This window comes from Anabrus simplex, chromosome 1, assembly GCF_040414725.1.
Source record: "Anabrus simplex isolate iqAnaSimp1 chromosome 1, ASM4041472v1, whole genome shotgun sequence".
Lineage (NCBI taxonomy): Eukaryota > Metazoa > Arthropoda > Insecta > Orthoptera > Tettigoniidae > Anabrus > Anabrus simplex.
Window position 1 is genome coordinate 702,483,704 of NC_090265.1, and position 23,362 is coordinate 702,507,065.

Here is a 23,362-nt window from a genome sequence, read left to right on the forward strand (position 1 = left end):
TCAATAAATTTCCAATTTCTTTGCAATCGTTTAAGAAAAGACTAGGAAAACAACAGATAGGGAATCTGTCACCTGGGCAACTGCCCTAAATGCAGATCAGTAGTGACTGACTGCTCAAAGATTTGATCGGTGTATGCATTTCAAACAGACTTGGCATACTGATATGTAATATCACCTTCTGGCTTGGTGAGGAAAGAAATAGGAAACTACTTCACTTCTCATTTCCATAGTACTTCCCTTCAACCTAGACTACCTATGACAGCTGATGGTGGATCTGTTGAAGACTTGGACTGAGAATTCAACACAGAATAAGGTACAGGAGAGTCCCGTTTAACTGAACTAATAGGGACAGAGTCTGTTTGGATTATGAAATTTTTGGATTAACCATTTTCTACAATATAGTACAGTACAAAATTTGAAATATCCGTTCTTAGCAGTTGTATTAATAAAATACTGTATAAAATTACAGTAGTTAAGAACCTGTAGAGGACAAATTGACTAAAACTCAGTTAAAACTTGTCTCTTAAAACTGCTAGAGTACGATAATGGGTTACACTTTTGTTTTTGTTTATTTAAAAGTTCTGTCGCTCTCTCAGTAGTAGCGCCGCAGAACTTGAACACGTGACTCTCATCGCAGCACGCCACAGTTGTGAAGGTCTCTGGGCGATTCTGCCCTTCTCAGTTAGGTGCTGTCCTTGTCTCAACTTACTAGCAGTTCTATATTGTGATAAATTCAATTAAGTTACGGCTTGAAAATGGCAAGCAAATGAAAGAACAGGTCTTGTACTTTTCAAGAAAAACTTGAAAGTGCTGGAACGGATGGATAAGGGTGAGAGTGCATCAAGATTATCTGCCGCGTTTGGTGTTGGAAAAGCTACGATTTCCGACTGGAAGAAAAACCGTTCTAAAATCGAACAGTTTTGTCCAGCATCATCAGCAGACACCCTTAAAACCCGCCAAACATCATAAGTGTCCAAATTCGATAAACTTGATAAAGTGCTTTATTTATGGTTTTCACAGGAGAGGCAAAAGGATACTCCATTAAGTAAACCTCTTGTTCCAGAAAAGGCGCTTCATCATCATCATCATCATCATCGTTGACCAACTCCAGTTTACCAGGTGTGGTATACGAGCCCCTTCCATTTTCTTTGGTCCATGAACCATTCTTCATTCACAATCTGCTCCAAATTCTGTCCTCTCTCTACAGCCTTCTTCAGTAAGTCTGTCTATTTTTCTCTAGGTCTACTCACTGGTCTCTTTCCTCTGATTTCTCTTCTCCTCCTCCTCCTCTTTCATGCTCCTTTCTTGCAGACCTATTGGCACTCATTCTTTTCACATGACTAAACCAATTCAGTCTTGCCTTTTGAATCTTCTGGAGTAAGGAGTCTTCTAGTCCTACGTCTTCTCTGACTTTTTCATTCTTGATTTTATCCTTCCTGGTCTTCTGGATCATTGTGCGTAGGAACTTCATTTCTGCTGCTTGGAGTTTCGAATTGTCCTTTCTTGTTAATGTAGTGGTTTCCAGGAAGTATGTGAGGATAGGGGTGTAGTACGATTTATACAGTGTCATCTTGGTTTTGAGTGGTACTTGTTTATCCCATAGTAGCTGTCTTACTTGCCTTTGGTTGTGGTACCATACACAACCATTAACCCGACTCAAGGGAGATAGGGCCACCTTCCCTATTTTCCACTTGAGTAACTCATGCCTGGCACATCCACATTGCGGGGGTGGGCATCCTCTACTCCAGTAGGCCGGTGTAAAAGGATGGCTAAGTTCAGGTGGGGACGCAGTCTCACGGAGTATAATGTGGAACCCATGCCCAGGGTTACGGGTGAAGACCTTAACAGCGGATCCAGCAGAGAAGAAGACCTTCGGAATGGTGGAAAAGGTGGATGAGGCAACTCATCCTCACTGGGGTTAATTAGTTGAGGACACAAGACGGGGTAGACAGGACTCCTTAGTCGTGGTGAAGACAACCTGTCTAGGAGTAGGATGCTCCAAAATCAATGTCCCCAGCCAGTGGATACGGTTGAGTGTGGGGTTAAGGGCCTCACCTTGTAAAGAAAGCATTGTTCAGAAGACTTCTACGAGAAAACCGGACAGAAATCAAAGACGACAAAAGCATAGGAAAAGGACACGAGTAAGGAAAGCGAATATAAACATGGCAACGTGGGATGTAAGAACAATGTTGAGACCAGGAAAAATGCAAGAAACAGTAAATGAAACAAAAAGATTCGGATACGACTTAGTAGCGATTCAAGGATTAGTATTATTATTATTATTATTATTATTATTATTATTATTATTATTATTATTATTACTGTCAACAAACACAAGAACGAAGTTTATCGCAAGAAATGCAACCCATCTTGGACTGATTGAAGAACATTTAAATGGAAGTACCTAATTGAGGAAGGAAATGATGTAACGGTAAAAGTAGTTAAGCAGAAACAAAAATAGATGCGAATGGATCGAGTCATGGCTAAGTCAATGTATTCCACATTGTTCCGTGAACAACAGGAGAAATTTGTGGACGTAAAACAGTCATCGTTATGGCTAATGAAGGGGAATATATCTCCGCAGGAAGAAGGAATGTTCTGTAAGATACAAGACAGGAACATCTTTAGCCATGGGAGTATATTCCAGAGGTGCCCACACTGCAACCAGGGTAATAAGACAGTAGACCATCTGGCAACACAATGTGGACGAATGTTTAATTTGGACTACAAGAAATGCCACAACGACATTGTCAGATGCTTGCATTTCATGTTCACCAAAAAGTATGGGCTGAATAATTCTAAGATAAAGAACTATAAAGTGGAAAATGTCATATCCAATCAGCGGATTAGAATAAAGTCAGACGTCGTCATATAGACTGAGCTTCGCATTGAACACAACAAACCGGATCTGATGATACATGACCTTGTAAAGAATGAAATCCTATTAATTGAAGTTGGAATCACAAACAAAAATATCCTGAAACAGACTGAAACCACTAAAGGAAGAAAGTACGAGATGCTAGCCAACGAACTTTCACTTATGTATAATGGAGCCAAGGTGACGATGGTCCCTGTGGTAATAACATGGGAGGATGGGCTAGTTACCAACTTGTTCAAGAAGCACATGGACAAATTGGAAGTGAACAAACAGCTACAGGTCTATCTACAGACCATCGTACTAAAAAGAACGTGTGAGAGTGTGCTAATCGACTTCAGACGTGGCAACTTGGATAACGAGTTGTGGATGGAGGACTTGCAAAGAATGATGGACCAGATGGAGGCGGTCCTGGTACCGTAAATGGTGTGCAGAAAGTGTGTATATAAATGTGTAGAGTCATTGGATGTAATATGGACTTGAAAACTAATTGAATAAATTATTATTGCTTTGTTCTAACATTTTCTATCACAGAAATAGTAGTTTCAGTTTCCCAACTTAAGACATTTTCTACCTTGTTAACTAGTAGAATTAGTAATGTTGGTATAAATTTGATGTAGAATAGGTTCTTAAAATGATGCATATTCAATTATGACAACCCTGTATATAAAAAATAAACACAATTGTATTGTTCAGACTCCACTGAAGCGATGCGCCGAACAGGGATCTAACCGACATTTTTTCCAAAAGTGAGATTTCATCGGAATAAGGCTCTATAAGGATGTTCCTGCATAGTGGCGTAGTCATGTGGAAGAATTCGGAACTTGTTGCTATGCTAGAGGGTGGAGAACATCTGTCTCGCACAGAAAAGGGATCTAACTCCAGTCCAAGATGGCGGAGCATAGTTCTTTGCTTGTGATGAGTGCATTAAAGCACGAAAATTCAACTAAGAAACGCAAACATTATGTGAATGAATGGAAGGACGTCAAGCGCAAACACCTTAGGGACACTGGATTGGCATATACTTCAAGGAAAGGTGTCGCAGTTCCAGGGAGGAAAGCACCAGAACCGGTGAGCATGCTTGAATGGAATAGAGATCTATATGCATGGAGTGGAGTTGGTCAGTCTATCGAGTACGATTTTTCAAGCTCTCAATGACCAGTGCCGAAGTTTACCAAGCTCGTGGTTTACCGTGTTTCCCAGGCAACTGCATGGATAGTTCCCTTCGAACAGGCCATAGCTGATTTCTTCGTAACTCCTGATCCCAGCCAATTTTAACCCTTTCCGCTCGTGTGTCGACCTGAGGTCGGAAACCGAAAGAAACCAAATGGGTATGTTTTAGTTTTTCTTTGCTCGGCAAAATTGCTCTGTTTCCTTGACAATGGAAAGCAGTCGCGTGAAGCAACATGGCGGCGCACAGTCTGACTGAAGCTGAGATTCTTGCGTCTATTTCGGCTGATTTTTTTATAGTGACCATGAAAGTGATGAAAATTTTGAATCTGACAATGAAAGTGATATATCTATTAGCGATTCAAGTGACAATATTGATATCAGCATCGCAAGAAATCATGGAGGAGGCGATAGTATTTTGACTCGTCCCGGTCCCAGTCATACAGTGGTGACTTCAAACATACCTTGGAGATCGCGGAGAACGGGTGATGCAGGATTACACAAATTTCCTTACACATTAGTCAGTGTATTCATAAATTGTGGCAATAGACTTAAAATAGAACTAGAGAACTGGTAGCTTTTTTTTTTTTTTTTTTTTTTTTGCTAGTTGTTTTACGTCGCACCGACACAGACAGGTCTTACGGCGACGATGGGACAGGAAAGGGCTAGGAGTAGGAAGGAACCGGCCGTGGCCTTAATTAAGGTACAGCCCCAGCATTTGCCTGGTGTGAAAATGGGAAACCACAGAAAACCATTTTCAGGGCTGCCGACAGTGGGGTTCGAACCTACTATCTCCCGAATACTGGATACTGGCCGCACTTAAGCGACTGTAGCTATCGAGCTCGGTTCTATTTTTTACTGATCAGCTGATAACCTCTATTGTCCATGAGACAAACAAATTTGCCGAAATGAAGTTATAGCAAAATATTCCACTTCAGAAGAGATCTATCTGGTTTTCTTGGAAAGCTGTGACATTAGAAGAGCTGAAGGCATTTACTGGTGTAATTAACATGGGGATGAACAGTAAGGCAGAAATGTAGAATTATTTTAGTGCAGACTGGTTGGATAAGCAAGCAGGGCTCCATCCAAGCATTTGCCTTGAACGCTTCCACACACTCAAGACATACCATTAAGAAAGTGAAAAACATGATTTTGTGTCATGTAAATACCATACATTCATTAATTTTGTAGTTTCTTCCTGTATATATTGTTACAACCAGTACTTAACACCAGGTTTTAAAATATGAAGAATGCTGACAGAAATAAATGCGAGTTGGGAGAAATCAGGACGTACAAATAATTCGAGTGGAAAGGGTTAAAAAGGGTTTTGTGTATGCTTATTGGAAAGTAGAGATAGAATATTGTTAACCAACGCATTATTTCTCTATGACTATTTGGAACAGGGCCGGCCCCGTGGGGTAGGGGTAGCGTGCCTAACTCGTACCCGGAGCTCCCAGGTTCGATTCCTGGCCAGGTCAAGGATTTTTACCTGGATCTGAGGGCTGGTTCGAGGTCCATTCAGCCTACGTGATTAGAATTGAGGAGCTATCTGACGGTGAGATAGCGTCCGCGGTCTAGAAAGCCAAGAATAACGGCCGAGAGGATTCCTTATGCTGGCCACATGACACCTCGTAATCTGCAGGCCTTCGGGCCGAGCAGCGCTTGCTTGGTAAACCAAGGCCCTTCAGGGCTGTAGTGCCATGGGGTTAGGGTTATGTAGAAGGTACGTTATTAAGCGTAAATTCCTCTATTGATTTATTAATTATAGCCTACTTAGTTCGATGCGAATGTTTATATGTATGATAGATGATCAACATCTATCATCTGATGGCCAAGCAGGCATCAATTTTTGATAATGAGACAAAGTCTCTCAAAGTGCATTCGCACTGCCGGTGGCTACAATTAGCCTACGCAGTGGCCTCAACGGTATGCACTAGCCAGCGTCTTGGTAGGTGTGCTAGGTACCAACTGATGAGCCCAGCCTAGCACACGAGGGCGAAACGCTGGCAACCAGGAATGAGTTAGCTGGAAAATTTATAATGTCCAATAACGGACCATTTATAATGGTATTGTTTATATGTAATCGCTCAAAATCACTACAGTAATGTGGCTTCAGTTAAGTGCAGATGACTGTGAAAGTCTAAATTAAAAATCAACTCAGTGGCTGAATGTGTAAGTTTAATCCAGCTTTGATGGTGGGATCATGTGAGGCCAATTGATGAAGCTTTTCCATTACTTAAGAAACATAATAGTATACAGATGGCTCTTACAGCGCATATTTCAAAACTAAAACATTTTTCCTGTTTTATTGTTACAGAATAAAATATGTAAATGCCGGTATGAAGGATGTGATACACTCACCCCTGCACTGAAGGACGATCTCTTTAGAGAGTACTATGCCGGGAGCTATAATCAGCAATCGGTAATCCTTATTGCATGCATGTCACTTGTTCCAGTTCAACGTAGAACAGGGGCAGATGCTAGCGAATCAAGACAAAGTGCCACCTACATGTATACAATTTCTGTAAATGGAAAGCGTTTACGTGTGTGCCAGATGTGACATGACGTTTATGCTGTTAGTCATAAACGTGTACAAAACTTACAGAAGAAAATGAAAAGTGGAATATGCAGCCCAAAAGATGGACGGGAATTACATAAAAATTGGCCGCACCGAATATTAGACGACGATAAGCAACTTATACGGGAGCATATCGCCTCGTTTCCAATGTATGAAAACAATTATTCCCGCAGGAAGAATATTGGGAACTCTGAATATCTCAGCCCAAACCTTTCATTGAAAGCAATGTACCAACTATTTTTAGAAAAACATAGTGACTCTAAAGTAAAATTTTGGCTCTACCGAAATGTATTCCACAACAATTTTCAGTTCAAGTTCGGTCCGCCGAGATCGGACACTTGCAAGTACTTTGATAAGCTGTACGTAAAACAGTTTGCCGCTGAGACACCCGAGGAGAAAGAGAAGATATACAGAGAGAGTGAGCTCCATCATAGGAAAGCTGAGAAAGGCTACACAGCATTAGCAAATGACACAATTTGTGCAAAGGAAAATTCGAAAGTCATTGTACTGTGCATTGACCTGCAACAAGTTATATTTTTACCTGAACTCACTCACAGTTCAATGTTCTACCAATGCCAGCATTCGTGCTATAATGTGGCTGCCCATAATGCAGGTACAGGTGGAGCGAATATGTTTGTATGAAATGAGACTATTGGAAAAAGAGGTTCCAACGAAGTTGCATTCTGCCTCTTAAAATACATGAGGTCTCACTTCTCCATTCTTACCCCTTACACTGAAAGGAAATTAATCCTCTGGTCCAACAGATGTGTTGGACAGAACAACAACTGGCGGATTGTGTCTCTACTGCTCTACTTAATTCGACTGGGCTATTTTACTACAGCTGAACAAAAATTCCTTATATCAGGACATTCATTTCTACCGTGCGTCAGGGACTTTGCCCTCTTGGAACGGAAACTTTGCTTGAGTTCAGTGCAAATTCCAACTCAACTGTTGGAAATATTTGCCACTGCGAGACCATCAAATCCCTTTAAAGTGACAATGATGAGAAGAGACGACTTTTCTGATTTTGGACACGTTGAAAAAGGGATAAAGAGAGACCCACACCTCAAAATCACTACAGTAATGTGGCTTCAGTTAAGTGCAGATGACTGTAATTCCATGCGTGTGCGTAAAACTCACAACGTGTTCCAGCCGTGGAATTCACACCACTTAGTTTAACTGACAAAAAAGAATGCAATTACCAAAGCCCTAATTATACCAGAGGAACTACCTAAGGCGTATCACATGCCCTTACCCCTCAGAGAGGAAAAGAAGAAAGACTTGACTGACATGCTGCAGTATATCTTGCCAGAACATAGAAGTTACTATGAAGGTATTTTGTCCTTGTAAATGTGAACTGTGTCTAATGATTTAGTGATTGCTATTTTACTCCCTCTTTGGGCATTATACTGTTGTGTTTTATTTTAATTTTTCTATTATTCTTTGTGTTTTTGTTGCTTTTAGCTCTAAAGAAACTTATGCAACCATGAACATGGTCAATGTTTTTGATATATTGTGAAAGGAGGAGAAATAAAATGATTTTTGTACATAAAATAGCCCACCTTGGAGTATCTATCCCCTGTGACATCTAAATCAGCCCGTATGAGCAAATATCAATCGGTTGGTTCGCAATAAACGGTACTTGTTTGGGTAAAAATAACTGTGCCACTTAGATCCCTCTTCCACACTTTTTTCCTTTTGTTATAAATAATTTCTTTTGAACATAGTTGGTGGACTGTCTAATTGTCTCAATCAACAGACTAGTTATCAATCTGCACATAATGGCACAATTTTTACCTAAATTTGGTTTAACTACATTTTCCGCAATTTACTCATAATACAGCTTTTGGAGGATAGACCCTTATTCGGCGCACCGCTTCAATTGTATTGTTCAGACTCCACTTTAAAGCAGAGAATTCTATCAGCAACTTACTTCTGAAGCACATACTGGAAAGAAACAAACGGGTGACAAATCAAATCATATACAGACAGACAGGTATATGAAAAGAGGAAGGTGTAATAGAACAGGATAAACACTATGAAAGAGCAGAGCAGGAATAGAAAGAGGAGACAGAATTTGTACTCAGGGATGTTGGTTTAAATTAATGTAGAATTCAAGAAGCGATATGTTCTTAAAATTATGCACATTATGTTATAACTACCTTAGATATACGTTATGTATAAAACAAAACAAGATAAAATCTGGATAAAGTTGACAACTTATCCGATAACTTCAGATGAAGCATGGAAATTATTTAATTTTAATTTCCTTTTGGGCTCCTCCTGGGTAAAACACCAACTACCCATGGCTTATTTCCTTCTCTCATGACTCTGTACATGTGCTGTGTTTAAGAACAGCTGTGGAGGACAACTTGCAAAGCTAAACAGGGTTCCCCCCCCTTGGCATCGACATTTTGCCACTACTTTCACCATTTGAGAGGAACCTGCGTGTAAGTGGAATTGCGGAAGTGTAGAATGTTGAATGTGAGGCATGGAACGTTAAGGACGATACAAACACCTAGTCCCCAGGCCATGGATATTAATCAATTACAATTAAGAAACCCTGACCCGGCCGGGAATCGAACCCGAGGCTGCTAGGTGACAGGCGGACGCGTTGCCCCCTACACCGTGGGGCCAGACAGCTTAACAGTTAACGGACATTTAACTTCACAAATGAGATCATTTTCAAAAATAAAAAATAAAAAGAATTTGCGGCAAAGGGACCAGATTTTTCATGCACCAGGACCTCATTTCAGCTATTGGATATAAGCAACACAAAACAAAATGTCATCTTCACTCATAATTCTTCTTCTACTCTGGCGTACAAAGATGCAATGTGGAAATACATATATTTTTCAGTATCACTCTAATCTACTGCAAACAACATTTCAAGTCCTTGCCAAAGAAAGGAAGTGAGTTAAAGCAAGTGCATGAGGGCAAACAGCAGTTCCATGCAGTCTGCAAAATTGGAATACAAGGCTACCATGTTACATAGATTGCTATCTGTCTGTTACCCTTCAATTTTATTTTGATTTATTGCCCTTTTCCACTTTGTTTGACTATCATTTTGTAACTGTAACAATTTCACACACTGTTTTATCCAGCAAGCTTCTAGTATTTTTCTTTTTTCATCTCAGCAATAGGACCTTCAATTTAATTTGAAATTCAAACTACTATCCATTCTAAAAATTCCACATGCACTCACCAAGATTTAAATCACAGTTGCCTTGGTATAATAATAATAATAATAATTTCGTGTGGCTATTTCTAGCCGAGTGCAGCCCTTGTGAGGCAGACCCTCTGATGTGGATGGGCGGCATCTGCCATTTGTAGGTAACTGCGTGTTATTGTGGTGGAGGATGGTGTTATGTGTGGTGTATGAGTTGCAGGGATGTTGGGGACAGCACAAACACCCAGCTCCCGAGGCCACTGGAACTAACCAATTAAGGTTAAAATCCCCGACCCGGCCGGGAATCGAACCCGGGACCCTCTGAACCGAAGGCCAGTATGCTGACCATTCAGCCAACGAGTCGGACAGTTGCCTTGGTAAGAAGCCAGTAAAGATGTCTTTTAGCTGTTGCAGTCCATCTGTTTCATCTAACCTGTTGCACTACCATTTTGAAACTTCACAACAGCACCTCAGTTCGCAAGAATCACCACAGATGGAACAGATGTTTATTGTCAGAACTTGAGATTGGTGCATGTGCAGCAGCCATGCTTATCTCTCATACCCCTTATCCAACAACCACACAACTTCTCAACAGACAACCATAGTAATGTCGAACAACTTTAAGCAGAGGTTTCCAGCAAATAATGGTACACATAGCTCACCTCCAATAGGAGTGTGCCTGGAAAGAGCTGCACCGTCTCGGTATGAGGACACGAGTTTAATAGTAAACAGACCATGTCTAACTTGGTAAGACCACACTTAATGCCATTCTTAGATGTGACAACTATTGCACGGGGCTACGTTCATGGCAAACAAATCCATGGAAGACCAAAGAATCATTCCTCAGATAGGTCTTACAAAACAATGGTGTAAGAAAAATAGTTCAGCAACAAGCCAGTCTTTGGGCTGAATAAAAAAAAACCAAACCCCATGGCACTACAGCCTTGAAGGGCCTTGGCCTACCAAGCGACCGCTGCTCAGCTTGAAGGCCTGCAGATTATGAGGTGTTGCGTGGTCAGCACGACCAATCCTCTTGGCCATTATTCTTGGCTTTCTAGACCGGGGCCGCTTTCTCACAGTGAGAGAGCTCCTCAATTCTAATCACGTAGGCTGAATGGACCTCGAACCAGCCCTCAGGTCCAGGTAAAAACCCCTAACCTGGCCGGGAATCGAACCCGGGGCTTCCGGGCAAGAGGCAGGCACGCTACCCCTACACAACGGGGCTGGCTCTTTGGGCTGAATACTTGTTGATTATTTTGACAGCTATACTGTTTACTTTTCAAACATTTGAGGCAATATAAAAACATCAGTACCATAGGTGGGAATTTCATTCGTTACACTTGATGTTGATGGTGTACAACTGTTCACACTGAAACATTAGGAGAAATTTACATGAGAAATAAAAATATAGCTGACTTGTGCACACAAAGTGGTAGGTACTTACCCTAGTAGATAATTCTTTCCCACACATATGACACTTATGGGAGACCTTCTTTCCTTCATGAAAGACTCGCACGTGGTAATCAACATTCCGTTTTGCGTAGTAAAACCTGAAAAATTATGACAAGATAAATTGATTTAACTATGTAAAGAACTGAAAGAAACAGAAATACAGTAGTCACATTAAATTATCTGCATATAAATTACAAGTAGAGATTTCAATGAATATGCCATTCAGTTCTTATTAACCATCCTACTATTAAGTGATTAAATGGATTTTAATACCAACTTTGTTTAGCTACTGTGGCATTAAACAACATAATAACAATCTCTCTGAAAGGAATCACAGCCTCAATATTAAGTTCTTTTCCTGGTTCATGAAGTTGAAGAAATCTTTTTAAAGGTCCAGTATTTGTTGCACTTCGTACAAGTAGTCTGAATTGTCCTTGGCATGTTCCTCATCTGACAACAAGTATAGGTAGTATGGTCTTTGAAATAACTCACGACATTGAATTACCAAAGGGTAGGACACTGGCCGCCAACCTCAATCCAGTATGTGGAAGGCCAGGCTCTGCCTGCCACAAGCCAGAACAAAGGGCAAGCGATACAGTAACACTTCAAAAAAACCTTCGTCCAGATGGCCTGGCTAGCACGTTGTGTAAGGGCCCTTTACCGTCCTTAACAGCATTTTTAGTGGAGGAGACCTGTGAAATTGTGTAGTTGTAGAATGGGAAATTCCAGTACTACTCAATCTGTTGCTGAAGTGAGGGATTACTAAGGGTTAAGGGAACTCACACCAACAGAAAAACCCTTGACCCTGGGTTTTTTCACTGTACTATCAATCTATATTGTAAGACATAGAGAGTCAGCACAAGATGAAAAATTTGGATTCCTTTCAACAATAACAGAACAAGTCTCAGATTTTATGAAGCAGATGAAAAAGTCCTGGTCACGAGGAGCCCAAAATGGGAGAAAATACTGGAAGAAAAGTAGTACAAGATTGAAGTATATGGAGGAGGCTTGTTCATTCTCACACCTGGGCCTGCTGGTGTGGAGAATCTAAGATGATGATGATGATGATGACATAAAATCATCTAACCAATACTTTAGTCTGTCAAGAAGATGAACAATATATGAATGGTCTTTTTTACTGGTCCATGTTGTATCAGCATTACATTTCTTATGTTGGAAGTCACACATTTCTTATGTTGCAAGTCATGAACACGATTACTGGTTTGAGCGGCAACTGGTTTCAAAATATTATCATCAAATGTAAGAGAGAAATTTTCCAATTCCTACCTCTAGGTTCTATCTTGTCACTGAAGTTCTCAAGATTGATGTAAGACAGTTTATCTGTCCACTAAAAATTATGCTTACAACCAGTGACATGGCATAGTTGTTAGGAATAATATTGTTATATCCTGATCTATGCCCACTGTCATTTACCACATTCCATTTCACAAAAAAGCACTAAATCCACAGCTGACAGTTTCACAGTCTCAGTTTTCATTCACTATTTGTTTAGTCTCCAGATCATACCAGAATCCAGCAGATCTCCTTGTCCACAGCAAACAAGGCAAAGCCTGCACTATAAAACATCTGTTCGAAGCAAACTACAAAGCCATTGCAGCTGCTGAATTTTCGAAGAATCTGACTTGACATGGACACAGAAAGTAAGACTGTCACTGTCTTCTGTATGTCATATTTCATTAGACTTGCATAACTCCTGTAAGGAGGAATATAACAGTAGTGGCCTCTAGGAATTACACGTGAAAGTAAAAATGAACTAATTTATGTCCACTGACTGCATTTAAATGTTGGGTTAAAGAACCACTACATCTAAGTTTGCTATGAATGGTATATTCTACGGTACATTCTACGGTACATTCTACTACATTTATTTTTATTTTTTTGCTAGTTGCTTTACGTCGCACAGACACAGATAGGTCTTATGGTGATGACGTGACAAGAAAGGCCTAGGAATGGGAAGGAAGAGGCTGTGGCCTTAATTAAGGTACAGCCCCAGCACTTGCCTGGTGTGAAAATGGGAAACCACGGAAAACCATCTTCAGGGCTGCCGATAGTGGAGTTCGAACCCACTATCTCCTGGATATGAGCTCACAGCTGCACACTCCTAACCGCACGGCCAAATCGCCCGGTACATTTATTATTATTGTCGTATGCATCAATATACAAGACAAGTAAATATATACTGCATACAAAATTTACAAATAAATAACATCCCAAATCACACAACTAAGTCACAGGATTTGATCCAAGTGTCAGACTTCTGCTCTACGAAGGGAATGTAGCCCACAAGGAAATATTCTATCACAACATTCCTCCAGAATGTGGTTTGAATTGCACCACAGTAATGTGCACTATCCCTGCCGAAACTCTATTTGTGCTTTAGGTATTTATACACTCGTTGACCAGTACGGTACCTGTTGAGCTGTAACCACTCTTGTCGTAGTTATCAAAAACTGGTACTCGAGCAGACAAGTAGCTGATTAACTCGTGATTTTTTGGACTTGCCTTCAAGCTCTCACGTGCCTATTCCGCCTTTGGGTTGCATCCACTTTCAAGCAATCGTGTTACATCCTCATGCGCTGTTCTTCTGGACCTCAGCCGCTTAACAAGTAAGACCTGAAGTCTGTGTGTAGAGGGATGGACTCATCTGTGGAGATTTTTCTCCTGGCTTTCATGACTGCTGTTTTTCTGCAAAGGTGGGGAGGACAGATATTTGAAATAACTGGCAGCCAATTTAGTGGAGAAGATCTTAATGTTCTACTGACAGTTTTCATAGTTGCATTTAATTGCACACCAACCTTACTGGTGTGGTGCTGTGAAGACAAACAGATGAACAATACTGTGTTGCAGACTACTTAAGAGCAAGAGATGCTCCAGGACTACGCCGTGGTCAGCATGTTATTTTATTTTTGCTAGTGGCTTTACATCGCACCGACACAGATAGGTCTTATGGCAAAGATGGGATAGGAAAGGCCTAGGGGTTCGAAGGGAGTGGCCATGGCATTAATTAAGGTACAGCCCCAGCATTTGCCTGGTGTGAAAATGGGAAACCACGGAAAACCATCCTCAGGGCTGCCGACAGTGGGATTCAAACCCACTATCTCCCGGATGCAAGCTCACAGTCGCGCGCCCCTAACTGCATGGTAAACTCGCCTGGTAGCATAAGGTTAAACAGACAAATGAAGGGGGAAAAAAGATGATGATGATGATGATGATGATGATTAGAGACGGGAATTATAGGCACGAATAGGTTAGAATGCAAACGTATTTAACCAAGGCGCAAATGCATGTTACCCGCATGACGGTTCTGCGGTGAGATTTGCATATATATTATCGATCTGGACAAACAGATCCCCTAACATTTATGCAACTCCCCGACATAACTGTAGAGCGGCTAGATTACACTTGCGCTTTCTTCAAATACGTTTGCATTCTAACCTATTCGTGCCTATAATTCCCGTCTCTAATGATGACGATGATGATGATGATGATGATGATACTTGTTGTTTAAAGGGGCCTAACATCGAGGTCATCGGCTCCTAATGGTATGAAATGAAATAACAAAATGTTCAAATTCATCCACTGACCAAAATAAAATAAAAAATGTCGTGAAGAATGAATGGATGGACATGAACCAAAAAACAAAAAACAAAAAACCAACAAACAAAAAACAGTGAAACTAACTCAAAAAGAAGGTAGTTAATTAGAGTATTACTGACCAAGGGACCACTTATAAAGCACAATGATGCTTGATGTCTGAAGGGGTGCTAAATCCACGTCTAAGGCCCCACAGAATGGTACATGTCGCGAGTAAAGTAGAACCATGGTATTTGTCATTTTGGGGTACTAATCAAAAGTAGCGAAGACTCACGGTGTTCCACACAAGAAGGTACTACTCACAAGTATTGCACTTCGTACAGGGAACGCAGACCTATGGTGTTTCTCACACAATGGCACCACTCATAGCCAACGCAAACCGGTAAGGTTCCTCACCTAGGTGTACTAGTCACGGGCGCCGGTATTCCCGTGGTGTTCCTCACATAGTGGGTACCAATTACAAGCAACGCTGACCCACGGTGCCGCACATATAGCGGTACAACTCACAGGCTACGCCCAGACTCGCGGTGCTGCTCCCATGGGTACGACGCATGGGTACTGGAAACCACCAGGCCAGGCTTTTTACTGCAACTAATCACAAACCTATTTCGTACCTAATTTAGTGGTACTACTCGCAAGTACAGGCAACCCATGGTGTTCCCCACGTGATGGTACGAATCAAAAGTAGTTTCATGGTTCTAATTCAATCATCCCTTGGTCGCCCCTTGTAGTCGCCTCTTACGACAGGCAGGGGATACCACGGGTGTATTCTACATGTGCGTCCCCCACCCGCAGGGGGTAGTGTGTTTGGTCCATGAGAGGTATTTTATTTCCCTCAAGTCCGCCGGCAAGCCAGTTAGGACCCCCCTATCCTCCACCTGGGACGCGCCACGTGGAAGTATCACCTCTCCCCCTGCTACGCCTGCATAACAGGTTCTGGGGGGGGGGGAGGGGAGAAAGGCTAAAACAAACTGCAGAATTATAAATGAAGAGTGGGGCTGAGAAGGACCCAGATTATGACAAATGGAAACGAAGTCTATAATGAAACCGAGAGGGGGTGGGGTTTGTGCACACATGCAGACTTGCACGTGTGTGTGTAAAATGTAGAGGGACCCATTTTTTCCTGACCTAGCTGTATGTGGGCAATGTGACTGATGAATGTGAAGATATTACAGTATTTATATATTAAAAGAGTTTCCTAAAGCAGCTTTGACCAGTCCATATGTCCGTTCTACTTTACCGATTCACTTTGTTTTATTCTCTTCTGCTAAAGACTTACCTGAGTTCATGAATTTAAAAGGCCACATCATGTAATGATAGAATTGGCTGATGATGATGATGATGATTCTCTTCGGAATTAGCTGTCGGGGAATCGTCAAGCATTGATAGGTCTCTAAGTTCAGTCAACTTCGAGTAATCATAAAATCAAATCACTACATGATCACTCTAATAACTGCAAGTGAAGACTTACCCTAGCCCGCAATACATCCTGTACTTAGCGGGTTGCATACTGTTAAGGAGCAATATGTTTACATAAAGATATCGAAGCTAAAGGATTAAAAATGATGGCGACTATAGGCAAACTTGCAGTTTCAACCAAACTTGGTACACACATGAATACTACTATCTGGAGAGAAATATCGTGGGAGAAAGATGCCCCTAGCACCCCTAGGGGTGAGTAGGGAGGGAGTGATATGTAAAAATAATAATAAACGACCAGCATTAGTGTCGAATCCGTATTGTTAGGGGTCATTGAGATGAATTGTGGCACTCCAGTACTGTTTAAGTATAAGTTCAGCATCCATCGGCATGCAGGTCAGAAGGGATGAGAAAAGATATGTCCAAAATGACCGAGATTAGTGTTGAATTCACAGTTTTTGGGTTTGCTAAGCTGATTGGTGACAGTTCCAATCACAGCTGGAATCGTGTACATAATATCTATAGTGCAATGAGTAAATACAACAGTTATCACTTACCATTCTTTGAAAAAATCAACTACTTCGCAGACAATCTGGGATGCCACAAAGATAAAGTTCCATGTGAAACAAAATAACCTTAAAAAACTTTAAATTAAACACATGATAATAAGTCTAAAGCTACAAAATATTCATAACAACCGAGCAAATGGCTGTGTGGTTTGGTTCATGTAACTGTCAGCTTGCATTCGGGAGATATACAGTTCGATCCCCATTCGGTAGCTCTGAAGGTGGTTTTCTCGTTTTCTGTGGTTTCCTATTTTCACACTATACAAATACTGGGGCTGTACCTTGATTGAGGCTATGGTCACTTTCTTCCCACTCCTAGTCCTTTCCTATCCCATCGTTGCCATAAGACGCATCTGTGTCGGTGCAACGTAAAACAAATTGTAAAGAAAAATTTTGTAAAATGTCAATCAATGTCACAATAAAGAAATCTACAGAAAATTACTTCACACATAATTAACAGGTAATAACTAACTAATAAGAGACAAGAGAGTAAGATCCAAGCAGTAGAAATGAAATTTTTAAGAACTTCACTTAAAAAGACAAGAAGAGATAGAATTCAAAATATTAAAATCAGAGAAGAGCTAAATATAGAACTGTTATTACAGAACATACAGAAAGCAAGACTGAGATGGTTCAGATATGTAAAAAGAATGGGAAAGGAACGGGTAGTAAGAAGGGAATTGGAAAGAGAAGTTAAGGGAAAGAAACCAGTTGGAAGACCTAGAAGAAGGTGGATGGATGAGATATTTTTTTTTTTTGCTAGGGGCTTTACGTCGCACCGACACAGATAGGTCTTATGGTGACGATGGGATAGGAAAGGCCTAGGAGTAGGAAGGAAGCGGCCGTGGCCTTAATTAAGGTACAGCCCCAGCATTTGCCTGGTGTGAAAATGGGAAACCACGGAAAACCATCTTCAGAGCTGCCGATAGTGGGATTCGAACCTACTATCTCCCGGATGCAAGCTCACAGCCGCACGCTTCTACGCGCATGGCCAACTCGCCCAGTTGGATGAGATTTGTAAGGACATTAGAGAAGCTGGATTGGATGTGGCAGAAGTAATGGAGCAGGAAAAGTGGAAGGACAGAAAGGAGTGGAGGAGGTTTGTTAACCAAACCCGGGCAACCTGAGTGGGACATTGATGATGATGATGACAAATCCTAAAAGTTAATATTCAAAAAAGTACCTGGGCAGCGTATGGAGCAATTTTATATCAAGACACGTTATCTGACCTATTTATAATGAATGCTGCAGAGCAGCACAGGTCCTCTAGTTAATGTACAGGCTAATATTTACCTGGTACATGCTTCATATGGACAAGGAAACACCACTCGCTGAGAAGGATCCAAATGTACAACTTCATGTTGGGTAAACATGGCTTTGTTGTAAAACAATTTCCCACAAGTTCCACAGGTGTAACCTGAAAAGTAAAAAATAATGGTCTTCAAGATTATATGCATACAGAATAAACATCAGAAGACATAAAAATACCAAGAATAACACTGAAGGGAACAATGGGGGGAAGATATTTATAATGAAGAGATGAATGTTAAGTTAGGAATGAACTTAATGGATGAAGTGGCTTTGATGATAAGATTACGTGAGGTAAATGTAGGAAGATAGGTTATTTACAAGAATAAAAGGCCTGGCTATAAAGTCTAAGAGAAGTAGAGGGAGACCTAAGGGACAATGGTTTGAAATTCCGTTTTCAATGATCTCAAGGTAAGAGATATAGAAGAGGTCACAGTGCTAGCCGACAAATAGAGGGATGTGGTGGCTCACAGTTTATTTGCAGGTGATTGCAGAGTGTAAGGTATGACAGTCTATAATTCATTTATTTATTTAATCGTGTCAGAAACATACATTTCTTACAATAATATTAGGACAATAACAAATCTGGTACTATAACCATTAATTATTTCTGATGATGGCAGGTAACGATGTGATTAAGCTCTACATAAATACAAATTTAATTAAATGTGGTGTGACCAATATGCAGCTAATTCACATGCTTCCTTGGTAGCATTGATCACATTCTGGAGGGAGCAAATAGTTGGACACAAGTTACAAACAAGAAGATGGCTCATTGTCTGTTCTTCACCACATTCACATAGAGTGCAGTCACAGACAAAAACCCACTTTCTCATGTTGGTCTTTGTTCTTCCAACTCCTGAACGCAACCTGTTGAGCGTCTTCCATGTTGACCAGCTCTGCTCGTGGCCTGAAGGAAGTCTTTCAGAAGGCATCAACCATTCTGCAAGGTGGCTGGATCTGGAACGCCATGACTTCACTCTGAAGTTCGATGGTGGTTCAGTGAGGGTTTCAGTTGTATTGAGAAAGCTTTTCCTTGACTTGAGCCGTTGGGTTGCTGGTTGGTACCCATATAAAGTTTGGGTCGTCAGGTTCAGTGCTTTAGATTTCTCCAGTCTGGATGCACACTCACGGCGAATATCTGGAGGTGGGATACCTCCTAGACAATAAATTTTATCAAGTGGTGTAGATCTCAAACATCCTGCAACGAGTCTGCAGGTCTCATTTAAGGCAACATCCACTTGATTAGGATGACTAGATCTACACCAGACAGGGCAGGCATATTCTGCTGCTGAGTAACAGAGAGCTATTGCTGAAGTTCTTAAAAGGAGACGCTGCACCCCCCCCGTCAGGTTGAACCCGATAATTTCTGGATAATATTGTTCCTTGCAAATACCTTAGACAGTGTGTTCTATAAGTTAGTGCTCGGTCAAGAGTTACTCCTAGATATTTGGGAGTGAACCAGTGTTCTAATATTTTACCTTCCCAAATCACTTGCAATTTTCTTGCTGTCTGTCGATTTTTCAGGTGGAAGGCACAGACTTGTGTTTTTGATGGGTTTGGCTTTAGTTGGTTCTCTTGGTAATAATCACTTAGAATTTGTACAGCATGGGAAAGCTTCTCTTCAGCAAGTTCAAACGTTTCCTCTTGAGCTGCCAGAGCGACATCACCTGCATAAATAAAGCTCTTTGTCCCTTGTGTGTGAGGCTGATCATTGGTGTAGATGTTGAAGAGTATAGGAGCTAGCACACTCCCTTGTGGAAGGCCATTATTTAAGTTCCTCCATCTACTTGGGAAGTACAACTTCTTCCTGGTCGAAAGCCGGCTTGTTCTGGTATGAGTAGTGGGGCTATCACTTGAGATAGTATGTCCAGAATCATTCTTTCTAAGATTTTGTATAAAAGTCCAGTCCAGCCTCTTGGCTCAGAGAGTGCCAGGTTCATTCTCAGCCAGGTTGGGGATTTTAAGTGTGAATGATTAATTCCTCTAGTTTGGGGACTGGGTGTTTGTGCTAGTCTTAATACACTTCTCTTCATCTCTTTTCTTTCAATTTATTTTACATTACACTGACACAGATAGGTCTGATGGCGACGACAGGATAGGAAAGGACTAGGAGTGCGAAGGGAGTAGCCGTGGCCTTAATTTAGGTACAGCCTCCAGCATTTGCCTGGTGTGAAAATGGCAAACCACGGAAAACCATCTTCAGGGCTGCCGACAGTGGGGCTCAAACCCAGTATCTCCCGGTTGCAAGCTCAAAGCTGTGTGCCCCTCATTGCATGGCCATCTCGCCCGGTCTTCTTTTCATCTACGCACAGCACACCACACTACCAACCACCAAAGAAACATGCAATACTAAATACATTGTTCCTCATAGGGTTGGTGTCAGGAAGGGCATCCAGCTGTAAAACTGAGCCAAATTCACGTCCTATGCCAATTGGAATGAATTAAGAAAAGGTCAGAAAGATGTAAAGGGATACCTATAATAATACGCCACAATCTATTAAATTCACTTAAATACTAATCTTGAACAATCTGTGATAATAACATATACACATTTAAAAGTGACCTTCACACTGTGAGAAGGAATTTATTTTACTTGTAGGGAAAATCATCATTCCGGCTCATTGCAATGGTGTAACAGAAGTGGTTACTAACATTTTTTTTAAAATGTACGGTCATGTGAAACACGAAACATTGCTGCGTAGTCTACCCGATATTGGCATGGATGGTAGAGATATATGAATTATTGCCAACTTGTATTCACCCATCCCAGTAACTTACTAAGGTCAATGCTCTCTATTTTTTGACACTAACAAGATATGTGATTTCATCATAATATTGACATCATCAAAGTCATCATAAATGATTAAAAAATTAACATAGTCTTACAATATAAATGAAAATGAAATGAAATGTCGTATGGCTTTTAGTGCCGGGATATCCCAGGACGGGTTCGGCTCGCCAGGTGCAGGTCTTTCTATTTGACTCCCGTAGGCGACCTGCACGTCGTGATGAGGATGAAATGATGATGAAGACAACATACACACACCCAGTCCCCGTGCCACTGGAATTAACCAATTAAGGTTAAAATCCCCGACCTGGCCGGGAATCGAACCCGGGACCCTCTGAACCGAAGGCCAGTATGCTGACCGTTCAGCCAACGAGTCAGACACAATTTAAATACCTTGTAGAAATCATTATGCACAACTTAACCAAGAAAGCAACATGGATAAATAGAACCAACAAAATGAAAAACAGCACAATTTCTAACCTGGTCAATTTATAACAAAAAAATGCTTGTCAATAGACACTAAGATCCAACACTACAAAACTGTAACATTGCCTGAGGCTTCTTACGCTTGCGAAAACTTGTTCCAAATTTAAAATGATAGAAGAACGGATCAGTTCCTCAAAACTGAAAGAAGAATTGTCAGAACTTTAACAAATAAAAGCCGGCCTTGTGGCGTAGGGGTAATGTGCCTGCCTCTTACCCGGAAGCCCCGGGTTCGATTCCTGGCCAGGTCAGGGATTTTTACCTGGACCTGAGGGCTGGTTCGAGGTCCACTCAGCCTATGTGATTAGAATTCAGGAGCTATCTGACGGTGAGATGGCGGCCCCGGTCTAGTAAGCCAAGACTAAAGGCTGAGAGGATTTGTCGTGCTGACCACACGACACCTCGTAATGTGCAGGCCTTCGGGCTGAGCAGCGGTCGCTGGGCAGGCCAAGGCCCTTCAAGGGCTGTAGTGCCATGGGGTTTGATTTTTTTTAAGTAAATAAAAAGTACCAGGTTGAAGGAGTCTGAAGAATCCTCTGCAATGAAACTGTCTATCGAGAGATTGACCCAGTTACCAGCACGATGAAAAAGAAAAGAATCTCTTATTTCTTTCACATCTTACGATGTCCGGCCCCATGGCTAAATGGTTAGAATGCTGGCCTTTGGTCCAGAGGGTCTCGGGTTCGATTTTCAGCTGGGTCAGCGATTTTAACCTTCATTGGTTAATTCCAATGGATTGGGGGTTGGGTGTTTGTGCTGTCCCCAACATCCCTGCAACTCACACATCACACTATCCTCCACCACAATAACACACAGTTACCTACAAATGGCTGATGCCGCCCACCCTGATCGGAGGGTCTGCCTTACAAGGGCTGCACCCGGCTAGAAATAGCCACATGAAATTATTATAATTAATATTATTATTACATGATTACAAGAAAACAGAATTTTACGACAACTAGTGATGAGAAATCTGGGAAAGAAGACAGGAGGGCACTGGATCAAAGAAATTCAAGAGGATCTCAAAACAGTTGGACTCGAAATTACAGATGCAGAGAACAGGAATAAAATTACCACCCTTCCTAAGAATAACAAATTTTCAACTGAAAGGATGCACAGAAGGCCTGTAGAAATTTCACACAAATTAAGAACACTGTGATCAGAATGAATGAAGAATTACTGGGCAGATAAGAAGAATCAAACAGTACAACCTTCAAAGAAAAAGTGTACATGGAAGACTCAAGTGGTCCAATGTGGCCAATAAAGTTAATAATAATACTGAAGAAATAGCCAAATTTTACTTCCAGATTATTCGAGAATACAAAACAGTCCCCGGTAAGAACCAGATAAGTTGAGTTTTGCTGTTAAATTTCTGAAAGTGGCTACAATCAGGTAAGTGAGTTTGTCATGTGTAATACTGGTTATTGCGGACGTGGACGTTATTACCTTGTAACTGAATTATTGGCAGTGAATTTACACAGCTGCTTCTGTTAAAGAGAACTATTATATCTTATTAGCTAACAATACACAAATGTGACTTACACATTTTGGTTTTAACTAGTTCACTTAAGAAAATAATCCGTTTCATTCACGATCCAAAGTAGATTCTTCATTCACTTTTTGAATTAAACAAAATCCAACCAAAACAATTATTTAAAAAGCTGTTTCATATAATGCAGAATGGTTTGACAACATTTGGTGACCGGGCGAGTAGGCCATGCGGTTAGATGCACACGGCTGTGAGCTCACATCTGGGAGATAGTGGGTTTGAATCCCACTGTCGGCAGCCCTGAAGATGGTTTTCCGTGGTTTCCCATTTTCACACCAGGCAAATGCTGGGGCTGTATCTTAATTAAGGACATAGCCGCTAAAACCACTAGCAAAAAAACATTTGGTGAATGTGTGATTTTGTATTGTTTAAAAACAAAAAAATGCT

The 23,362-nt window shown here is 41.1% G+C and overlaps 1 protein-coding gene across 1 annotated transcript in view; it reads right to left on the reverse strand.

Annotated features, from left to right (window-relative positions):
- LOC137496961 (transcription factor IIIA-like) overlaps nucleotides 1–23,362 on the reverse strand; it is a 61,544-nt gene that overhangs the window by 10,626 nt on the left and 27,556 nt on the right. The window contains exons 5-6 of the mRNA XM_068225151.1: nucleotides 18,138–18,261; nucleotides 11,237–11,342 (exon numbers count right to left, since the gene is read on the reverse strand). Of these exons, the coding sequence (XP_068081252.1) occupies nucleotides 11,237–11,342; nucleotides 18,138–18,261 (230 nt within the window). The remainder of the gene's footprint in view (nucleotides 1–11,236; nucleotides 11,343–18,137; nucleotides 18,262–23,362) is intronic.